The 22,903-nt window shown below is 43.0% G+C and overlaps 1 protein-coding gene across 2 annotated transcripts in view; it reads left to right on the top strand.

The window, feature by feature from the left end:
- prickle1b (prickle homolog 1b) overlaps positions 1–22,395 on the top strand; it is a 41,623-nt gene extending 19,228 nt beyond the window's left edge. Inside the window, exons 1-8 of one of the 2 annotated variants that reach the window (XM_049566331.1) lie at positions 3,776–3,967; positions 9,783–9,980; positions 12,008–12,121; positions 14,322–14,459; positions 18,482–18,685; positions 18,796–18,982; positions 19,391–20,383; positions 20,484–22,395. In XM_049566331.1, coding sequence (XP_049422288.1) covers positions 3,953–3,967; positions 9,783–9,980; positions 12,008–12,121; positions 14,322–14,459; positions 18,482–18,685; positions 18,796–18,982; positions 19,391–20,383; positions 20,484–21,433 — 2,799 coding nt within the window. In that variant the 5' untranslated portion in view covers positions 3,776–3,952 and the 3' untranslated portion in view covers positions 21,434–22,395. Of the gene's footprint in view, positions 1–3,775; positions 3,968–9,782; positions 9,981–12,007; positions 12,122–14,321; positions 14,460–18,481; positions 18,686–18,795; positions 18,983–19,390; positions 20,384–20,483 lie in introns of those variants that run through there. The other variant, XM_049566332.1, reaches the window with a different exon arrangement.
- Positions 22,396–22,903: the final 508 nt, after the last annotated feature.

The raw sequence follows: 22,903 nt of genomic DNA, 5'->3' as shown, positions 1-22,903 counted from the left end.
CATGTTGCACTGCCATGTTTCTACAGTAGCCCAGAACAAACAAACTGATACCATTCTAAAGAACTTAAGATACTTTCTGCAGCCGCTCCTCTCTTTAGAGAGGAAGCAGAGGAGACGGCAAGGTCAACTGTCCTCTTGTCTTTTCTAAAGGACTATGGGTCTTTGGCCAAAAGCCCAGGCCCAGTCCGAAGGGCTGATATCTGCCTATTGTATGGGATAAAGCCACTCATCCTCTGACCTGTTCTCCATTCATGCCAGAGCATTCCTCGCCCACTCATTGTCTTTGTCTGTTATCTGAATTAAGTACTTGTCTGACACAAAAATAGAACTTTTTTTCCTCTTTGCCCATCTGCCTGGAATACGATTTCCAGAGCATCTCGCAATGCATATCCAGATAAATATCTCAGGAAACTCAATGCACATCTTTCGGAGGGTTAAACACAAAGTGGGTTTTGCAGAGCGCCGCCAAGACCCCTGGAAAACTTGAGAGCTTTTCTGAAAGGTTTACCCTCCAACGGGACTGCCAAGCTCCTCTCACTCAGTTCCAAATATGCGTTGGCACGCCAGGAAAGACGGCAAAGCACATTGACAATGCCATCTCTATGCACACAGAGAATCTCTCGCTGTACCTCACTCTTCTAAGCTAGTTAGCTAACGGAGCCATTTCTCATTTGTAACAGGTATTTTGGCATGTGACAAACAGCTCTGAAAGTCACTTTGTGGGGTTGTCAAGGGAGAGGGTGTCTTTGTCTGCTGGACAATTGAGTAAACTCATTTGTCATTTTAGGCTCTTTAAATGAAGCTGCTTTTCAGACGCTCACAATGACGGATGATGCAGAGCTTGTCCAAACAGAATACAACAAACTTCCCCAGGCATATCAAGTGAGCTGTTTGTATCTTGTCCACAGATTGTTTTTCTCTACTGATATTGTGCACCTTTATCACATGGAGGATATCTCAAAACTCTTCACTTCTATTTCTGCCGGATTGTCAGGAGTTTCCTGACGTGAAGTGGTCACTGACAATAACGTCGTTGTGATTGGCCGAGGTGACAGATGAGGACAGGGGACCCCTCTACTCTCACTTATTCAGATCTCCAAAAAAGGAAGGGGGTTGGTGGTAACAGTGACAGGCCGAGCAGACAGGTCCCCTGCGTGAGAATTTCCCGAGATGGATGAAGCTGAGTTGGGAGGAAACACAGTCAATATTTAACCAGGAAAACTTCAAGAACACATGAGGAGTTAAGATTTGCAGAAAAAAATCATTAGCTAGCTTCAAATGGTTCAATACCTCTAAATCATAGTTTGTAAAATAGCGTTAATCCTCCAGATACAGCTGGTTTAACTTTGAAATATTTGTAGCCATTTACATTACAAATACAAATTTCACTGCTCTTTAGTTTTCTCTGACACAACATTTCTCCTGCTCTTCTGTCATTAAATGCTTCCTGGGGTCGCCCAGTCTAATGCATTTCAAGTAATTTGCTTTAATAATGTCACACTAATTTCGACTCAGCTGGTGATGAGATCATGTGGCGGTTAATGCAAGGGTTCCTGGCCCAGCTGCACCATTAACGAAACAAATCTTAGCCTATTAGAGTATGTTTGGGTCTGATCATAAATGCTGTTTGATGAAAGTAAACTCTAGGTTTAGAAAATGTATAATAGCACAAAGCTGAGGCAAATTAAGGTTCTTTGAAAAGGACAAAAGTTAAAGAAGTATTTCGCTGCTGGAGAGATGGTCTTTTCATAAAAGAAGGCTGTCTATGCAGTAAAAAGATGCAAATACTTTCAAAATTGGTGCAACATGACCAGAGAAACCCTCCCGCTGGTGGGTGATGTAATGCAAGTTGCCCATCCAAAAACAATATGGCTGCCGATTGATAACAGATGATCTGATATTACAGTTAAACAGTAAGCTTAACTATGTTTCTGAAAACATTTGAGCTGAGAAAAAGGCAACACAGTAACAGAATCTTGGTTTATATTTTATCAACACTGCTTAGTTTTTTAAGTCTCCATTTTTTATTGTACAGGAAACAGTATGGTGCCCACTTCCTGTTCACAAACTCTCATAATACAGCTAAACCGTGCACTAAAACAAGTTTCTGAAGGCATTTTTGGTGAGAAAAATGCAACACAATAACAGAATCTTGGTTTATATTTTATCAGCACTGCTTAGTTTTTTAAGTCTCCATTTTTTATTGTACAGGAAACAGTATGGTGCCCACTTCCTGATCACAAACTCTCATAATACAGCTAAACAGGGCACTAAAGCACATTTCTGAAGGCATTTTTGGTGAGAAAAAGGCAACACAGTAACAGAACCTAGGTTTAAATTTGATCAGTTTGGTCTGAGTTTTAGAGAGAAAGATCCGCTTCTACACTCTTTGTATCTTGGTGTGCAGGAAAATCTGGGTGCTGATACGATGGAGGGAAGTTTTCCACAGTTAATGCACTCATACCCACACTGTTATGATATACAGCTGCTTGAAAATCAGCAAAATATCCCTTTAGCATTATCGGTGATAAGCCAAGAAAGAATTATTCCCTGCTTCAGCTTTATGGAGCATTGTAGTGTCTTTCAGCTTATTGTTTTGGTTTCTGTCCTGTAACTGTTGTTTTGGTCCACACCCACCGCTCTCATTAGCATCGTATAGTGCAAGAATTAATTAAAATCCCACTGTGTGCAAAGTTAGCAACTAGCTGGTGAACTCAATGAAGCATTTAGCAGCTGAAAAGTCGAAGTTTGACCAAAACCAGAGCTAAAAAGAGAGTGAATATCGGACTTAAATTCATGCAACGGAGTCAAACACGATTCCCATCAGTTATTATAAGCTTAAGTGAGCTATTGTCTTAAAACTCACCATAATTCGTCCCAGCTTTGCAACATTATCCATTTTTAAAACAAGGGTTTATTTTAATCAAAAAGCATTCATGATCAAACCCTTTACATGCTCTAATATGTTTCATTAATGGAGCAGCTGGGACAAGAACTCTTGCATTACCCACCATGTGATCTAATCAGCAGCTGCATGGAAATTCATGTGACATTATTGGAGCAATTGACATGAGATGCATGAGACTGGATGACCCCAGGAACTAATTAATGACAGAGAGGAGTGGGCGTTTGTAGACACTTGTGTTATCAATAGAAATTCAGTGTCGGAGGAAAGTAAAGAGCAGTGAAAGTTTGAAATTGACTTTGGGATTATTTACCCATCAGTACTTTCTTGCTGAGCGTGAATGGATGTCTGGCTTGTAGAGCAAAAATGTTTCCGAAAGAATAAGACAGACTGAAAGAAAGACAAAGAGTGTGGGAGCAAGGGTGGACATGTCATCTGGCTTTTAGGAGTCCTGCAGCCGAGTTTGGGGGGGGTGGGAGGGGTGGGGGGGGGGCTGGGTGGATGACTTGATGTCACTCTGGTGGAGGAAGGGGGGTGCAGAGGTAGGTGGGGTGTTGACTCTGAAGAGTGTGTGTGTGTGTGTGTGTGTGCGTGTGTGTGTGATTGAAGTGCAGGCGATTTTCTCTGAAGGGGAGGAATGAAGGAGGGGCCGACAAGGCTTGGCTGCCCCAAGAGCACACACATCCACTCACTCCTACACACTCACAGGGATCAGAGACACTCCAGATAAAGACGTCACCTCTCTGCCCTCCCTGTTTGCTCTTTGGACCTCAAAAATTTTTTGCATCACTAAAAGAGCTGCTCCCAAACTGCAGACTCAGTGAAAGCTGCATCTTTTCAGACTTTCCCCCTCACAGCTGATGTTGACTTTCAAAAAGCCTTAGCCGTTGAGGGGAACGCTTCCTGGCTGAGTGGGATCTGGATCTGATTAGAGCGTGGATCCGTCGAGCTTGATGCTGCAGACATGTAGCCAGAGCTGGAGCTAACTGCGTGACCAGAGGGATTGTGGGAAGTGAATGAGAGCTTTATGCGAAGGTGGAAAGAGGGATGCTTTTCCTGGAGGTAAGAGGAAAATAGATGAGCTGAAACTTGCAAATGCAGAGGGATTTTCTTGAACGACTCTTGCAGCCTGTCCTGCGGAAAAATGCTTGCACCTAAATTCCACCATTACTTCGATCTGTTGATGAGGAAGCATGCAATGGATTGCGGGAGATTTCCTTGGTACAAAGCAGGGCCTTAAGTGTTGAAAGCTTTAGCTTAGCTCAGAATTAAAAAGCTGTGTTTTTGATAGGTGTGTGTATCGCTCTATTTGTGATATAGTGTGTGGATATATGTATACTGTGTATAATCAGTGCTCATGGTGGTCTGACTCCAGCTGTGTTAAGTCTCCTCTGTAGCCCCTGACACCCATTTGGCCTTAAAATAACACTCTTCACCAGTCAAAGAGCGATGACCTCGGCCTTTGAACTCCACTATTTAATGGTTTTCCTTAAGTAAATCCTATGATGTTTAGAAAAATAGACTTTTTTTCTGCTCTGGTTTCAGTATGTGCTCAACATCTCCAAATCTGTCCTTTAAATTAACTGCAGGTATCAAACCTTTAACTATTCTAATAAAAATATTTAGAATTTTATATACTTTGGCACAATCTGTCGAACTTCTCGGTAAAATAGGATGTATTCCTTTAGTTTGCTTGGGGTTGTGTTCATTTGAAAATCCCATGTGTTTGACTAATTCTTCTGTGAAGCAGAGGCCCTTTAAAAGTGTCAGTTAAGCGGGGGAGGCGCACACGATTAACCGTTAGCCGGCTACATCTGGCCCCGTGTTTACACAGACCCAATGTTGTGACTCTTTAAATGCCTTTTTCAAAGCGTTTCCCTTTTTAACCCCCTTAACCTCCTCCTGTCACGTCTCCGCCACGGCCAGCGTTTAGAGGAGGAATGGTTGGACATTCTGTTTTTATTTTCGACAAAGACGGCCATTGTGTTATTGCCAGCGGGTGACATGGTGTAATGTGAGTTGCTGTGTATGTTGGCTCAGGAATCCGCAGTCACCTCTTTGCCATAGCTTGAAGGATGAGAGGCAGGAGAGCTGAAGGGCAGAGGAGGACAGGAGATACCAAGGATAGGATACCAATCCAGAGCTGAAATGATCAGTCCATTAAAATGATTGTCGGTCAACTAATTTCATTTTTCAAACATAAAACATTCTCTGGTTTTAGCTTCTCAAACGGGAGGATTTGCTGCTTTAGTTTGTCAAATATCATAGTAAACTAACAGTCTTAATGAATTTGGGCTTCTGATTAGGCAAAACAAGTAGCTGGAATATGTCACCAAGATCGAATGAGTTACATTTTCATTGAAGAACATTGAGGCCAACATGACGTTTGACTATTTTAAAGCCAACAGCAAAGATGTATAATAATAACTAGATACCGAATGCCAAGATGGCGCCTGTTCAGTCCAGTATAATTGCTCGACTGGTGCATACTCCAAAAAAGTTAATAGCTTTTATGACTACTTCTGTGATTTGGCGCCCACTGAATGTGTGCAATAGTGTGTCTCCCAGTGGCCCTGCCTGCGAGTTCCCTCTTGGTCCCGAGACGTTACATTGTGATGACATCACAGATTTTTAAATCGCTTTTGGTTCAAAGAAAGTTTTACAAATATAAAATTTCATGGATTGAGAATTTACAAAAAAAAAGGAGTCATAACTGACCTTGTTTGCAGTTAGAGGCGTCCTGTCAATAGTTTTACTGACGTCTCTGTCAATGACGTTTTTTCGCTGCAATTACGTTAATGGCCACTAGGAGAAATTGGACGCTATCTGAGCTGCTCTCTTTGGGGCGTGGGTAAGATTTGACAGTACTTGCATTCGCTATCATGACATGGTTGGTATCAATGGATGCCCTTTAGGTTGTCTAGTTTCACATGATAGCACAACTTTAGCGCTAGCTTCAAAAATAAGTTAAGCACAAGTATGAGTAAATTACTTAATTTTGTCTAAGCCTGGGTCTATAATAAGGACCAAGTACCAATTTTCCTTTGTGATTTCTCCACTGATGTATGATACAAAACTGGAGACTGTTTTTTTGGTCTTCATTTTCTGAGCGGGTCTCTGCACTGCTAAAAACTTAACAGGAAGTGATCTTTTCCCCACGCTATAGTCCGAACAACAGACCAGAAGTTGACTTCAAAAATCTATAATGAAAATAGTCAAATACCAAACAGTCCAATAAATGGTCCACAAATTTGGGAAAGAAGTTAAGCTAACTTCTTCATCATGCATAAGGAGGTGTTTCGATGTTTTCAGTGACCTTAAAATGGTTTCATGTTGTCTTCTTAGTGTGAGCACAACATAATCAGCCCAGTCATAGCCAGTTTGTAAAATGTGACGGTGCACATGTTTTGTGGTGATGCTGGCCCTGTGACTTTGGGTGTCACATGTCGGAACCCCTTGCATCAGCAAATCTCATGTCTACATTTTTGCTGTCAACCAAACCTGCACTTACATTGTCACCAAAAAAACAGAAGCATGAATGGGAACTCATTCCAAAACTCCAATACTACATAAATATGTCTCACAAACATTGAGATACTTCATCTAATGGCAGAACTCTTGTCTGAACTAGGTTAGGCGAGATAAAGCAGGACAGGTCAAGAAAAGCTTCTGGGTGATAACATTATCTGTCCTTCCATAAAACCTGATAGATTAGTCACTGAAGAACAAAGCGACAGTCAAATACCCTTTTGTTCTGTGATAAGAGCCTCGGTTTGACTTTTAACAGCATTTCTGATCTGTAAATTCAGTGTTTTGAGGCCCTGGGCTTCATTCAACTATATGCTAATTGAGGTAACACTAACACTTCCCCAGTCTTGTTACATTTGACTGCTAGGTGAGGGCGTGTTGGAGGCCTTGAGGACAGGGTTGATATTTCTTTGAGGATGGGGCTGTGGATTGTGAGCTGACACAAGCAAGATAATCATTCTTTAGGGGATCAATACATTATCAAAGGAATGGTGAGCTCAAAGCACAGTGAACTATGACACCAATTTAGGATGTAAAGAGGCTGGTAGGCAGGGTGCAGCATTTGTAATGGTTTACCATGATGTGCTTGTGAATGTACAATTTAGGCTATGTAAAATCAACCTTGAAGATTTCAGTCCTAGTTGATTTGGTGACGCCTGTGGTCACTGGTGTTAAAGGCAAGTTTAGTTTAATACTCCAGGTCACAGAGTTCTGGGGGCAGCAGAACAAACTTTTGTTGTTTTAATAAGCAAGTAAGCCAATAATAAGCCTTTTTCCATCATTCTGTGAGCAATCATGATCTGATTTTATCAGACAGCAGAGCAGAAAGGATCAGAAAGAATCAGTTATCTTGCTAAGGGCGTTGACACACCAAGCCAACGGTCAGCTGTCGTTTGATGTTGGGCCATCAGTGAGCATCCGTTATCTGCAATGTGGTGTGCATCATTAACTCTAGCCTGCGTTTGTTGACTCTTTTCGGTCAATTCAGAATATTGAATTCACATCAAAGTCAGTGGAGCCCGTCGGTTTATGAAATCACTCTGATTTGTATGTCAGCTCAGTGCACAGGAAGAGAAAAGGAAGTGAGGAAAGTAAACAAAACAAAATAATTTTCAGCCCTTGAGCTTTTTAAGCAGAAACAGTTCATAATCATTTCTGTTGTTTGCGAGTGTCATTTGTTCTTTCAACATCTGTTTGTGTTCCTAATGTGCTAACTGGCTAATTAGCATCTTGAATCCATCACAACGGTCCAGGGGTTTCCCTTTTTGAATGACGAATACAGACTACTGCCGCCTGATGGCATGGAGAGTTATTTCCTCACACGGAGGCGTAAAATATACATGCTAGTTGGCTGTTTACTGTAGTCTTTGCGGCGTGTTCAGGCATAACTTTTTGGCAGAGACAGAGGTGACTTGAGGTGATGTAACAATCGACCTTCGTCACCACTAGTTCTTGATGTTGGTTTGGTTTATCTTGGCCTTAACAGCTCACTGTGGCTGCTCCTCCTTGTTCCATTACTCCCTGTAATATTTCATACTAGTCCAATCTCACTGACAAACACATTGCATTTCCTGTGACCCATTCATAATAAAAGTCAACACCACTGTGTTACCTCATTTGTGGATAGATAGAGACTTAACAGCCATTTCTTTAAATGGAAATCTTCAGAATTATTACTTCAACACATTGAGCTTGAAGTTTGAGGTTGAATTCAGAATTTTTCAAACTTTTTTTAAAGGTTAAACAGAGATCTTAGCCCTCTTCCCCACCCCAGTCATTTCCACAGTCCCTGAGTATCACCTGGCATAACCATTGGTCAACTTATGTCCTGTATTGTAGGCATCGGGACTTGCTAGAGTTTCTTAAATTGAATTTAAGTGAGAAACTTTGGAGAGAAACTCAAGCAAGTCCAGTTGCCTACGATATATGCCGACAACGTAGCACTGAAGATTCCCATGACCTGGATGACTTTGAATCTTCACCGACAAGCACTGGTCTGCATGAATTCAACTGACTACTCAGCAGTTACAGTTAACAGCCATAACGTTTGGTCTATAGAGGCCATCAAGGTCCTAATGTCCCTCAAACTGCTGCTTTTGTGTAAAAGATCAAACCTACATGAGGTTTGGAGGGCCTGTGTGAAGTTGCTGACCGTTTTCCTCCCCAAACAAGTTCTATTCTGGCACATATTTGCATGTCAAAGAGGCAAAGCGGGGCAAATCACAAGTGACGTTTTCAACACCTTGAGACCAAAGTGCTGCTATCAGGCTGAGAGGACTCTGAAGAACATGGCTGCTGTGATAAGAGGGCTACTGCCGAAGGCGGGAGACACACAACGACGAGACAGATTAATCCCCATTCATGCTACAGTCCAACTGTTATCAGCTTGTCAGGGGGATGAAAGAAAAGCTGGTGAAAGTGGATTCATGCCACAGCAGTCCGACTGCAGGTTGCTTTAAAGGCTGATCATTCGTCTTTTAGAAGATTTATATCACATTTGTCGGCACTTCTTTTGTTGTTTTTTGCATTTTCTTGATCATAGATGTCCATGTAAGCAAAAGCGATTTCCTTCTCATAGCTGTAAATCACCGCCCCAGCACAACACGTGTCTCACAACCTTTCGTACTTTATAGCACAGTGGATAAGAGCAACAGATGTTTGGTGGGGAACAGCTGGAAATTTCTGCTGAAGCGTTACAACCACAGTGTAAAAGAAATGACGTACCTATTCTGATGCACTGACTATCTCACTTATCTTCCGTGCAAGATAAGCACAGTAAGGATGTATTGGTTGGTTGTTGAATAAGTGGGCCATACTGGAAAAAGCCTGCAATGCTTTTCCATTATAAATCACCCCAAGTTTGTCTTAAGTTCCCTTTGAAGGTGGTCAAGTGGTATTTTGGCCACTTTATCAAGCATGATTCTGTTATGGATAAACAGAGGAAGTATGACATACCACACTAAGGAGATGGAAAATAACATTAGTTACTCTTGAGAGTGATTCAAGAGGTTGAATTGTGAAAGGATGGTGTGATAAGTTACGGAGAAACTCGTCTCTGCTTTCCTGTTTTTAAGCAACCAGTCTCTGCTCTTCAGTGTTTGTTCTGGCTACTATGTTCAACTCTGAAAATGCTGCTTGGGAAAAAAACAATCTTGTTGAGAATCACAGACATTAAAACTATTTTACAGATTTGCCTAAGTGCAAAAACTCCTAGATCAGCAGGATCCCAGGCAATCAGTGACAAGAGGCGACAAGTTAAAAGTCAGTTTTGGGTGTGATAAAACAAAGGAAGGATAGAAAATGGCATGCTCTATAAATGTGATTCCTAAATCCTCCTTTTTATCCACAGCGCCTGTGTGTGATGAACCTAGAACGCAGCGAAAGAGGGGAGCGCCCATCTCCCAGAGGCCCGGAGATGGAGCCCCGTGCTGGGGGAAAGATGGGGAAGATATCTGTGGGCTTCCAGAGGAGCTCCACCTCAGATGACGACTCTGGGTGTGCGTTGGAGGAGTACGCATGGGTGCCACCGGGACTCAGGCCTGAGCAGGTAGGAATTTAAGCTTTAGTTTATCGAAACTGCACATCACCCAGAGAGTCTCCGTACACACTAACCAGGATTATTGTATCTCGCCTACTTGTCAGCGAGATAAAACAGTCAGTGATTTTTTTTTCTCAGCTGGTGAAATTAGGAGAGATGCTTCCTGGAGATGAGGTAGCTCGAGGACCGTCTCTATCATATGAGACTCATGATAAAACGCATGTGCTCTTGAAGAAAAGGGGAAGATAAATGAATTTCTGGCACTCATGCGTGGAGCAGGAACAGATGCATTTGAGTTAAGCTAAAACGTCTTTGTTTCAAAACCTCATCAGGGGCACAAAAGGTGGACAGGAGTCAAGCAAACATTGTATGAGCTTGGTAGGGGGCGTCACCCAATCATAATTAATAAGTGAGCACAGGAGTGAGCACAGGTGGGTGACAGTTTATTACAATGAGCGGCCATTTTGAAGGTGACATGCCTCCACAAATGTTCAGAAAAAGAAATCTGTACTAAAATGAGAACTTGATGAGCACCAATCTGCAAATTTTGTGTTCTTTTTTCTTGTATTTTTGTGCCGCACTTGTCGACTGCTTTGACTCGAATGGTCTCCAGATTCTCTCAACTCCATGATACCCATCAATGCTCTAGCGCAGTGGTTCCCAACTGGTCCAGCCACAGGGTCCAGGTTTAACCTTAGCCTTTCATTCAAGGTCCACACAGTTTAATACATTTATTGTCATACATTTCACACAATAACAAACAAGGCGACGGTGGAGGAAGTCAGAAAACTGTACCTTTTAATGGAGGCAGCATTGTAGGTGGCGAGGTCAATGCGGCGATTACGTAGCCTCGTCCTGACATGTGCATGGAGAATTCTTTTCACTACATCACTGATTCATTCCATTCCGCCATTATCTTAATTTCTTTATCATCTCCTATGGTTGTATCTCGCTTTAAGTACACACCACTTCCTCTACGATCTCTGGTGGTGCTGCTGTGTTTCGTCCATATCCGCTAGCTTTCAGGAAACGTGCACAGTAAGAGACGAAATGAACACAGAGTACAGACAGAAGGCACTGAGAAATGTTGAGCACAAATGAGCCCTAAGGTAAACAGCATTGCCAGTACTAGAGGTTGTACCCCAACGACAGACCAACCATTAGCTTAGCTCAACTTGTTGTTGAATTTTTTTGGATGTCATTTAGGTGCAATTTTTGGCGCCCCCCTGGGTGGCACCCTAGGTGGTGGCTTATGCTGTTTATTGGATGATCCGCCACTGCATTTGTATGAAAGTCAAATTTGAGGTTGTGGTGATGCTACAAATATAAATCCGAGCAGAACTTGTGTAATTTTCCTTCAGAGGGCGAGAATTTAAACCTGTATGCTGACAGCATGGGTTTTTAGTTCAAATAAGGTTATTTGTCCAGACAATCTGTTCTCCGTGCCATACGAGAGGATTAGCAGTGCCGCATGCTGAAGCCTAACATCTGGCTACAGATTTTTTCACATTCATTATTCGAGATACACATGTTCTGCACATCTCGGCCAGGAACTGTTTGCTGCCTCCAATATATTCCCATTTTTATATTCATGGAAATGCGCACGGACAAACAACATTTTGTCAGTGTTTCCTTTCCCCCTGTCAGCGGGAATTAGCCGAGGCAAACATTAACCTTTCCAGTCCCTCGCTGTCTCTTGTGTGTGGAAAGATTTCACAGTCAGACGCCTGTGACTGGATTGAGATTGACGTGTTTGCCCCACAGTGTCACAGAATAAGGACACACATATAGCAGCAGTCATTCTCCACTGATATCCAGCTGCCTTGTCCTGTGCCTGATCTCCTCTCCTCTCCTCAGTCATACTGATAACACTGCTGGATGCAACATGTCTCACTCATTTATGTGGTCTAACTGATGGCATGACACTATAGGGTCTTTTAAAGTCTGGCACTCCAAGGGTACAAATCACAGCTATGGATGGACTGACATGTAAATTCATCCTGTCCTCTAAAGTTCATTCTTCTGTCTTCATGCAGGTCCAGATGTATTTCTCCTGTCTGCCAGAGGAGAAGGTGCCGTATGTCAACAGCCCTGGAGAGAAGCACAGGATCCGACAGCTCCTCTACCAGCTGCCGCCACATGACAATGAGGTAGAGATAATGAGTCAGGGTGTGTGATCACACATGCCACCTTGTTATGACTTTTAAAAGCTGTTTTGGGGCCAGTCGGAGAATCTTGAAGTTTGTATTTCCTCTTTCAAACTTCGTCAAAGTCTGATCAGTGTGTCAGGGATATTGCAGTTGTGGGATGGATGAATGAGAGGAAGAAGTCAAGTTAATTTCATGAACTGGAACTAAGCCAAACTTAAGGCCTGGAATCGAGCCTCAATACTTGTTTGGTACGGTCCATAATGTGTCTGGAGCACACACTTCAGGCGTGTCTGACACTTCAACTTAAACTAAAATTTGATTTGTTTTCATGGGTTACAGTTCAGTAACTCCCTCCAAACCCCAGTCGGACCGTCGTGGTGAAGAGAGAGCTGAAGTGGAAGGCAAAGCTTTCGATTTACTGGTCCATGTCCGTCCCACACCTCACCTATAGTCATGAGCTCTGGGTAATGACAGAAAAAATGAGGTCTAGGATACAAGCGGCCAAACTGAGTTTCCTTAGAAGGGTAGCTGGGCTCAGCTTTAGAGATAGGGTAAGGAACTCGGACATCTGGAGGGAGCTCGGAGTTGAGCCGCTGCTCCTTTGCATCGAAAGGGGTCAGTTGAAGTGGTACAGGTATCAGATCAGGATGCCTCTGGGGCGCCTTCCATTAGAGGTGGTCCAGGCACATCAACATGGTCTAATTCTTGTGAACACAGTAGCTCAAGAAACATGACAATTTTTTTTGTTAATTTGGCACAAATGTCCACTTGGACTCAAGAATGAATCAATTACAATTTGGCGGTCAACAGTCGAGACTCATAGCTGCTAAAGTCATAAGTAATGAAGGTGTTGTCAAGGATGAAGTTTCAGTTGAAGTGCAAATGCTGAATGAAGTTGACAATCCAGTTTTAAGTTTCAAACACTGAAAGGAGTCGAAATGAACGTGATAAATGATGACGTATATGTCAGTTGAAGTGGACAGAAATTAGAGCCACTACAAGTGTATGAACTGACAGACAGTGTCAGTTAAAGTGTCATTGGAAGTGTTAGCACTGAAAGCAGTTGGAGAGAATTTTGTATGAACAGTGGGAATAAGTTTTCAAATGCTTTTACCGCACTTCAACTGATTTCACCTGCTTTCGGCTCTTAAAATTCAAGAGGCAATTCAACTGCAACTCCCATAAAAACATCTCCCATGCAAAAAAGTTACATTTTAAAACATTTTCATTTGTTTACAGTCTTAACAGTCGAGTCAAATTTTCCTCAGAAAATGTATAATTTTTTAATTTTATTTAATGAGATTGCATTGCTTTCAGGCTAAGTTCTTGTACTGCTGCTTGTATTTAAACACAGTTAAAATTTGGCTTTTTTGTTCCATGAAAAACTATACGCAGCCCTAATGAAACTAAAAAGCCAGCACCTGAGTAAAGCCTTTACAATCTTGCCAGCCTTTTCTTGTAAATCTAAAACAATGGCCACATTCCCCCGACCCTCTTGTGATAGTAAAGCACATGCCAGCCTCTTGTGTATAATAGTTTTATGGTGTGTAAACCCGCACTCCTTTCACATCTGTGTTAGTAGAGTTTACATTAGGAGATATGGTGGAGGGGTTATCACCAGAGGGGAGGGACGGTGGGGGGCTACCGTCTGACGGAGGTGGTCTCCATATACACACACTGAAGATACACAAAAGGAACGCTAAACACAAATACACACACAGTGTTTGACTGTGCGGTTTTATGATGTTTGTCGGCAGACCTGCGGGTTGAGGGAGCAAACTGTCGGAGGATTCCTTGCGTAACTGTGGTTCGAAAGGGATAAGCACTGAGTGTGTGTTGTGTGTGTTAAAAGGAGAGACAGCGAGTGTGTGTGTGAGCTCACACGCCGGCATCGTTTACTGTTGTTTAGAGCTGGTTGTTAGGATAGTCTTGGTCTTTTATCTGGGCCTTCATCACCATCTCTAAACACAGAGGAATGGTTTGTGTATCACGCCATCCTTTCAACGCAGCCTTGAAGGGGAATTAGCTTTAATTAAACCATTTTCCAGCCATATATGGACTGCGTGTCATGCACTTTCCCGTCGCTGTGAGCGAAGATGAAAGCTAAACCATCAGCAGTAATGGGTGGAAGTGCTAAATCGACCTCTGTGTGCTTTTTACTTTGTCAACTCCACTCATCGCTCTCTTCTCTCTTTACCAGGTGCGTTACTGCCACTCTCTGACGGAGGAGGAGAAGAGGGAGATCCACATGTTCAGTGCCCAGAGGAAGAGGGAGGCACTGGGGAGAGGAACACCCAAGATCCTACCCCGAGCTCTGCACCACACCCGCTGTGAAAATGTAGGTGCCACATGTGGATACCCATGAGCACACACACACACACACACACACACACACACACACACACACACACATATGCGCACATGTAGCCAACTTGCGTCATTTAAGCGCTCACATAGCCACAAGGTAAGCTCGTAGTTCCGAGGAAACCAACTTATGGGTCTTAAGTTATTTATATCGCGAGCAGCTAACACCCATCATCCCATCCCAACGCACAGCAGCCCGAGGCACCATCCTGATTGGCTAATGTGATGGTTTTAATCACAGACATAAACCTCCTCATTAGGGCAAGAGAGGAAGCGGGGAAATTGGGAGGCTCACGCTCAAGCCGAGCGGAGAAGCCAGTTCCTCACGAGGAATTTCCTGCTGCCCGTCTATATCTCAGCATGACTAAAAAAAACGGTACTGTAGATTAACAAGGAATTCTTGCATAGAATCCTTGTTTTTCCAAACAAGTCACAGTATGTGGCACATTACTTCACATCTACTGGCACGATTACACTTAGCTCAGTTTAGCACATGCAGCTGGTTGTAAGACCCTTTCTAGAAATAGAGTTTTGCCTGCTTCTGCATTTGTCTCTGAAAACTCTTGAACAAAGTTCTGGATCATGGTGATCTCTTTTACACGAATGCATCTGGGCATTGCTCACACATGTTAGATACTGTACTGAGATTTGTTATTAATTGTAAAACCCTCACTCATCGCTGTACGCTTTATTACGAAGTTTTTCTTTATATATATATATCTTTATATATATTTACAAATACCAATGACTGAGCCTACGAAAGGTTAAAGACAGCCAACCAGTATGTTCCTAGTGCAAGGACTGAGGTGGGAAGGAAGGCTTTTATGTGCTCTGCTCCTCTCACCTGGAATAGCCTCCAGAAAGATTTGACACCAAGAGAATCAGTCTCTCTGCCTGATTTTAAAGCTCTCATATGTACATGGGTGAATAAATAGGTTGGTAGTTTCCATTGTGCTCAGGCATTTTAATATTTCAACATGTTAATGTATGTCCTCTATGTTTTTATTGTGGTTATTGTTGTTTGTAATTTGTTTTATGCAGCTGTCTCGGTCAGTGGGACTTGCCAAGTTAAAGTGGGTTAAATAAAAGGTCATATGCCCAAGGTCGAGATCACTGTGACCTTGTCTTGTTAATTCTTGTGAACGTGATACCCCAAGAACACCTTGAGAGAGTTTTTTAAAATTTGGCACAAACGTTCACTTGGTCTCAACATTGAACTGATTAGATTTTGGTGGCCAAAGGTCAAAGTCAGTGTGAACTCGTCTCGCTAATTCTTGTGAATGTGATATCTCAAGAACACTTTTAAAGGAATTTCCTAAAATTGGGCACAAACATCCAGTTGGACTCAATATTGAACTGATTAGATATTGGTGGCCACAGGTCAAGGTCACTGTGACCTCATATTGCTAATTCTTGTAAACACAATACCTCAAGAACACCTTGAGGGATTTTTTTTAATTTGACAAAAATGTCCACTTGGACTCAAGAATGAATCAGTTAGAATTTGGTGGTTAAAGGTCAAAACTCAAGGTCACTGTAACCTCACAAAACATGTTTTTGGCCATAACTCAAGAACTCATATGCTAATGGTGACAAACTTTCACACTAATGTCTGACAGGATAAAATTCTGATGTGATGACATATCCAAAAGGTCAAAGGTCAGCTTCACAGTGTCATCATACTATTCTGCATAAAACAGTATTCTGGCCATTACTCAACATCATAACTCAGGAACAGAAGGGGAGAAATTTGGTCAGATACTGAATTGGTGACTCTAATCTTGGGTGTCCACCTTGGAACTGTGCTGACTTTAAAGATCTTCTGGAGATGTTTTCACAGAAAGGGATTTAAACTGTGAGTCCAACTTGACTAGTTCACAGGCAGTAATTCAGGTTATCCTCTGTGTGGAACTGTCAGAGATTTTAGAAATCCAAAATATTTTTCTATTAGTGTGGTGAGGGGAGCCTTGAGATGACTTTCATCTTTAGACATGCTGGTTGAAATCATAACAAGCTACGAACAAACACAACACTGGAAACAATCCTAAAACCCGACCTCTGTTTCCTACTCTTGATTAGGTGAATTAAACATAACAAACATGCAGTGCCATTCAAGCTGTCCCTGATTGTATGTCTAAAACTTTCCTTTCGCTGCAACAAATATAAATATTGGTGTTATGTGGCTTCCGGAAAATCGAGCCTTGACCAGTTAGTACACCACATCCTCTCCCGGGCATCCGGGATGAGCAAGCCAGCCATGTTAATTCCCCCGGACAGGCAGATGAAGTCTGTCATCACCCAAACACAGATGCTACTACAGGGATACAAGGTCACACACACATGCACTAAAATGACGCCTCAGACACACACATCCTGAAACATACTGAACATGCATGTGTATCCACATATGCTCTGCAATCACACAACCAACCACTCACTCATCCTAAACACATGTGGACACTGATACATTAGAGCAATCATTTGCACACATACTGCACATGCTCATGTATTCAGAACCATATATCATGAAGACTTGGGTTTACACGCACATGTACACACATTCATACACACTTTTCGGGCTCCAGTTTCCTGGTGGGGACACACAACACCCTCCTTATCCAAGGCCCCTGTCTGTCCACCCTGGCAATAATGGTTAACAGCTGGGCATGCGATCCCATAGCTGCCTATGGGTGTCCCATAGCTCTGCTGGGTTATATTAAGACCCCTGATTGCACGTTCAGACACGCTCTTACGATCTCTGTGGAGTCATATGATCTTTTGACTCAGGACCAAGGCCAGCGTATTCTGTTAAAGGACAAAAATGCTGTCAGATTCCTCAGCAACACCTACTGAATAGTTGATAACTTGCCAAGTCATACCAAAATGAATCAGCCACCAATTAAAAGAGTAACAAGTAATTTTAGTTTGTCGCACAACCTTGCTGGTAAAGCAGTCATGCTATAACGATAGATTTATCAGTGTTTTGCTTCCAACCCATTTACTTTCAAAATTATTTTTCAAAGTTTTGCATTTGCCTCCAAAGAGTTCTCCTCAAGAACACGCTTGTCGCCCTTTTCCACCAACATGGAGCTGGTTTCAGCAGTTCCCGCACCATTCAGAGCATTTCAACCAAAAAGAAATTGGTTCAAATCACGCAAAATTGGTTCTTAGCTGGAACCAAAACACAGCTGGTAACCCTTAAGTGTGAACCGTGACGGCATCAGTGGGTGTCATATTCTACAGGTTGAAAAGAGAGGTTGGAGAATGCAACAGTCAAGAAGTCAAGTGAGAGACTGTTTGAAGAAATAGCATGCAGTAGTCTCATTAATAGTTGGTCCATGCTTGTTGTTTTGGATAAAAAGAAATATCTGTACACATCCTTGATTACAGTAGTTTTGCTAATAACTGTTGGATATGTGAGCTTGTTTCCTAGATGGCACCACGGTTCCAAGAATCCTGTAGGGCACTGGTTCAAGAACCAGAGCTTATTTGGTGGAAAGGGGTTATGGGTGGGGTTGTCACAGTTGCAGGCAATCATATGTAAAAGATTAACTTGCACTGTCCATGTTATCAACTGTTCCTGCATTTCTGTTATGATTGTCATGACTGTATGATTCACTGATGTGTTTTGAATGGATCATATTCCTTTGGCACTTGCAGTGTGATCACCTGTTGTATGGCCTTCTATGTGTTAGCACCACTGCAATTGAAACACCATCAGATGTGTGATATATTTTGAAAAGTTATCTCCATAATCTCTCTTTTGTTTACGTTGCATTCCTCATGTGTCACAGGCATCGAATGTACCACATATCTATTTTTAAATGTCATTCCTGTATGTGATTGTCTCTGTTTATTTTCACAGTTTCAGCAGCATACCTACTACCAGATTTATTATTAATGCACATATGCATTGTAAGTCACTTTGAAAAACTACATCAACAAGATGCCGGAAATATAAATCTCATGGATCATCTGTTGTTTTCTGTTTGTCAGTGTACTGGAGGCATCAGTGGAGGGGAGATGGCAATTTTCGCCTCCAGAGCAGGACCCGGCCCCTGCTGGCATCCAGCGTGCTTTGTGTGTGCCACGTGTCAAGAGCTGCTTGTGGATCTGATATACTTCTACTACAATGGAAAGATCTTCTGTGGACGACACCACGCTGAGCTTCTAAAACCACGATGCTCTTCTTGTGACGAGGTAAGACACAGCACCATCCACTTAATGTTTTGCAATGACCCTTTCCAATGTTAGCACCATAGTCTGTGGAGTTTCACAGAGCTAACAACTGTATATGTGTTTCACTTTAGATCATTTTTGCGGATGAGTGCACTGAAGCAGAGGGTCGTCACTGGCACATGAAGCACTTTGCCTGTTTTGAGTGTGAGACCATGCTCGGGGGACAACGATACATCATGAAAGATGGCCGGCCCTACTGTACTGGGTGCTTTGAGTCACTGTATGCAGAGTACTGTGAGGCCTGTGGTGAAAACATTGGTGAGTTATATTTGTGAGGTACTGCTTACTTGTTTTCAAGGAGGTTATTTTTGGCTTGTATGTGTCAGTAGGATTAAGAAAAAGCTTTTGGCTTTATTTCTTGAAACTTGGTGGAAGAGTGTAGCATGGGCCAAGGAAGGATCCCTTAAATTTTGGAGCAGATCCGAATGAAAGGACAGATGCATAAATTATTTGTGACTATCGTTACCATTGCAAGATATTGCATTTGGCCTTGGCAGAGGTCTGCACTCTCCAAGTGCCCTCCTAGTTTCTCTTGAGATTAAAAGAAAGAACCAAACTTTTTATACCCAAGGTCAAACACAAGATCATGCTGATGTGTTTCTTTAACTTCTTGTGCAGAATTACCTAATCTTATGCTATTTTTCTCTTCATGCTACCATCATTTAGGTGTTGACCATGCCCAGATGACCTATGAAGGTGTACACTGGCATGCCTCAGACCAGTGCTTCTGTTGTGCCCAGTGCAAGACATCCTTGCTGGGTTGTCCCTTCCTACCAAAGCAGGGTCGCATCTATTGCTCAAAGGCCTGCAGCCAGGGGGAAGACATTCATGCCTCCGACTCGTCTGACTCTGCCTTCCAGTCTGCCCGCTCACGTGAGTCACGTCGCAGTGTGCGCATGGGGAAGAGCAGCAGGCCTGCTGAACAGTGGAGACAGTCGCAGCTGTTTAACCCTCCTGCTGTCGTACCCCCGTTCGAGTACAGAGATGGAGAGGGTGATGGAGATGCTGATTGCGATATTGGTATCATTGGGCGTAAGCTGGCCCGTCAAGGCCTGGAGGACGAGAGGTTCTGGCGGGAGCGGGAGGAGCAGGATGCTGGTGGAGAGGAGGATCCAGAGGAATGGGCCCAGCATGAGGACTATATGACTCAGCTCCTTCTCAAGTTTGGGGACCGCGGAATGCTACATCAACTTCAGCAGCCATCCCTTCAATCTCCCAGCCCCAGCAGTGATAGAAACAGGTTAATAAGTGTATCTGACCCCTGGCTAAAGCCTGATACTGCATCTATGGGGGTTACTGCGTCCTCGCCCACCCCTGCCAGTCCCACTCAGAGCCAGACTTCTAATCAATCCCGAGCCAACAGCCTTAGCCCTGGACTGATGAGCAAGAAGAACCTGCCTGAAATGTACTGGGCTCAGTCACAGGATGGGTTGGGAGACTCAGCCTATGGAAGTCACCCAGGTCCTGCTAGTGCCAGAAAGATCCAGGAGCTGGAGCTGGACCAGGATCAGGACCAATCTGAGACAGGAAGACGGGCCTTCTGGCCAGACACCAGGCAGTGGTATGAGGATTCCCTCGAGTGTATCGCTGATGAGCTGAGGAAAGCTGAGCAGGGTGCTGGAGATTCCATGGACTCCCTGGCGCTCTCGAATATAACTGGTAAGGAGACTGCTGTTTGCTTGTGTGCAATGGAAAAACTGTGCTTTCTCTTCATATGAATAGATGTTCAAAACACGTCTTTTCTGCTTGCTCTTTTTAGGTGCATCAGTGGATGGAGACGGCAGGGATAGACCTATAGTCTACACCCTTGCCATTCAGGGTCCCTCAGTGGCAGATGACTGTGAGAAAATGAGCAACATGGGAACGTTTAATTCATCTCATCTTCACCACAGCGCCAACTCTCTCAACCTTAACATAGAAAAGGGAGATGATGAGGAGGTAACATTGGCAATGAGGGGAGGCCCCCCACTTCTCTCATTGTCCCCACGTTCAGAAGACCTCCCTCCTTCCTTTGTCCATGCTCCAGCTCTGAGGAGGAGCAAGTCCCAGTCCAGGCCTCCTCAGATGGTCAAGTTCTCAGAAGACACCGTGGACAATGGATATAATGATGGGTTTGATGTCAGTATTAGAAAGCATCCCATGAGTGAGAAGCCACAACGGAGGGTGTATTGCCCAGATGAGATGGGCCGAGAAAGAAGCCGCCCATCGAGCCACCATGGGCGCAGCAGGCAGCACCACCACCGGCAAGGCCGGCACCACAGGAGCCGCAAAACTCGCTCGGACAACAACCTTCACATGGTGCCTTTGGAGAAAGCACAGAGGCCGTATGAGCCCCAGCAGCAGGGTTTGGTAAACCCTCCTTGTGGTGCCATGCTCCTTCAGCATCCTGCACACAGGCTGCCCTTGGCCTACTCCCAAACCAGATCTGACTATTTGCTTCAGGGCTCAGCTCAAGGAGACCCACGAGTCGAGCATTTCATGGGTCTCTACAGAGACGAGGATGACTTTTGCTCTACTTGCTCTTCCTCATCGTCGGACTCTGAGGAGGAGGGTTATTTCCTGGGCCAGCCGATCCCTAAGCCTCGTGTGGCTGGGCGCTACTACGCTGAGGACTACCCTACAAGGGTTACAGCCCTCTCTCCCCAGAGCCTCGGCTCACAGACTGGTCGCAGAAAGAGCCACCGCTCCAAAAACTGTATCATCTCTTAACAGCTTAGAGTGCATTTACATTATAACCTGCACTAGACTTAGCAATAAAGTCAGATTTCCTGATCATTATAGTTTTGCAGATGAAATCTGGGTTTAGAGAGGCAGTTTAAAGCAACCCATGTGCACAGACTGTGGATTTTGCCGTAACAGAAGGTGCATGGCCAACTGTCAAGATGCATATCATATTTTAGGCCCAAATCTACTGAAAGAACAAATCCATCCAAACTGCTAAGACAGATTTGTGTAACATATTGTCAAAATCATTTTTTGTGTATGTGCAAATTTGGCCTATATACTTACTGAATTTTAGCACTAACATGACGCACCCGTAAAGTTAGAAGTCTTTCTTTAGACAGTGCAGACCAGAATTATGCAGAGCTGGCAGAGTGGTGATATTTTTTCTTTCATTTCAACATTTGCCTTTGAGTTTTTAAAAAAAATGTTTGATGTTAAGTTTCGCAACATTATCTTTGTGTGCATTAAAATGGCAACACAGTGTACACAGAGGCTGATAAAGTAGAAAATAGAAACAAACCAAATAATTATTTAATGCATAATAGTACAGAATGATAATGTATATACTAAGTTAAGATTTTAATACTGGTATTTTTATATCCGTGTTTTAAAGAATTGTTTCTGTTGAAGTGTATGATAGAAAAAATAGCAGTTGTAATGGTAAACAAACAGACCTCGTTAATATTTCATGAGAAACAAACAAAGAAGGTGCCACTTCATAAACTGTGCTCTCTTCACAGTTAAGTGCCATGTTACTCGGTAACAATGTCTATTATCACATATATTCCACAATGCTCAATATTGGTGTAGAAAATATGAAACGAATGACGGCAACACCTGCATTTTCCATATTCAGCTGAACTGTTCACTACCCTTGCTCTGACATAACCAGCTAAATGCTTTGTGATGTAAAGACGCTTGTAATAAATATTTTTTCTCCTCTCAAAGCTTCAGGAATTATTGTTTTTTCTCACATTTCTGACGTATATTCATATTCAAATGTGATTTTTGTGACCCTTAGATCAGTGGTTCCCAACTGGCAGGTCTCGGTTCCATTCTGAATGGACCGCAAGTGACTCGCAAATGTGTCAAGTTTGTAAAAAACATGCTTTATTTTGACAAGCAACCTTTTTACAGTGAATTTCCAGCACAGAGCTTTTATTTTGAAGTGCCGTTTTCTGCTGTAGAGTGAGTGACTGACAGCTACTTTACAGATACAAAACTAGCTTGACGTCATGGCCACATGTAAGTACGATGCTGAATATATTTAACTGTGTGGACCTTGAACTAATGACTAAGCAGAAATCTGGACCTCATGGCGGGACCAGTTAGGAACCAGTGTCTTGGATTGCAGTGGAGTGGAGTAGCATTCTTTCAAACATCTGTAAAATGCCTACATTTCTATCTATACTTAAAGACATTTATGAAACATAGACACCTTAAGTGTTGACTGGT

Source organism: Epinephelus fuscoguttatus, linkage group LG22 (genome assembly GCF_011397635.1).
Source record: "Epinephelus fuscoguttatus linkage group LG22, E.fuscoguttatus.final_Chr_v1".
NCBI classification, from domain to species: domain Eukaryota; kingdom Metazoa; phylum Chordata; class Actinopteri; order Perciformes; family Serranidae; genus Epinephelus; species Epinephelus fuscoguttatus.
Note: the sequence above shows the minus strand (reverse complement) of the source record. Positions and strands in the feature narration are given on the sequence as shown.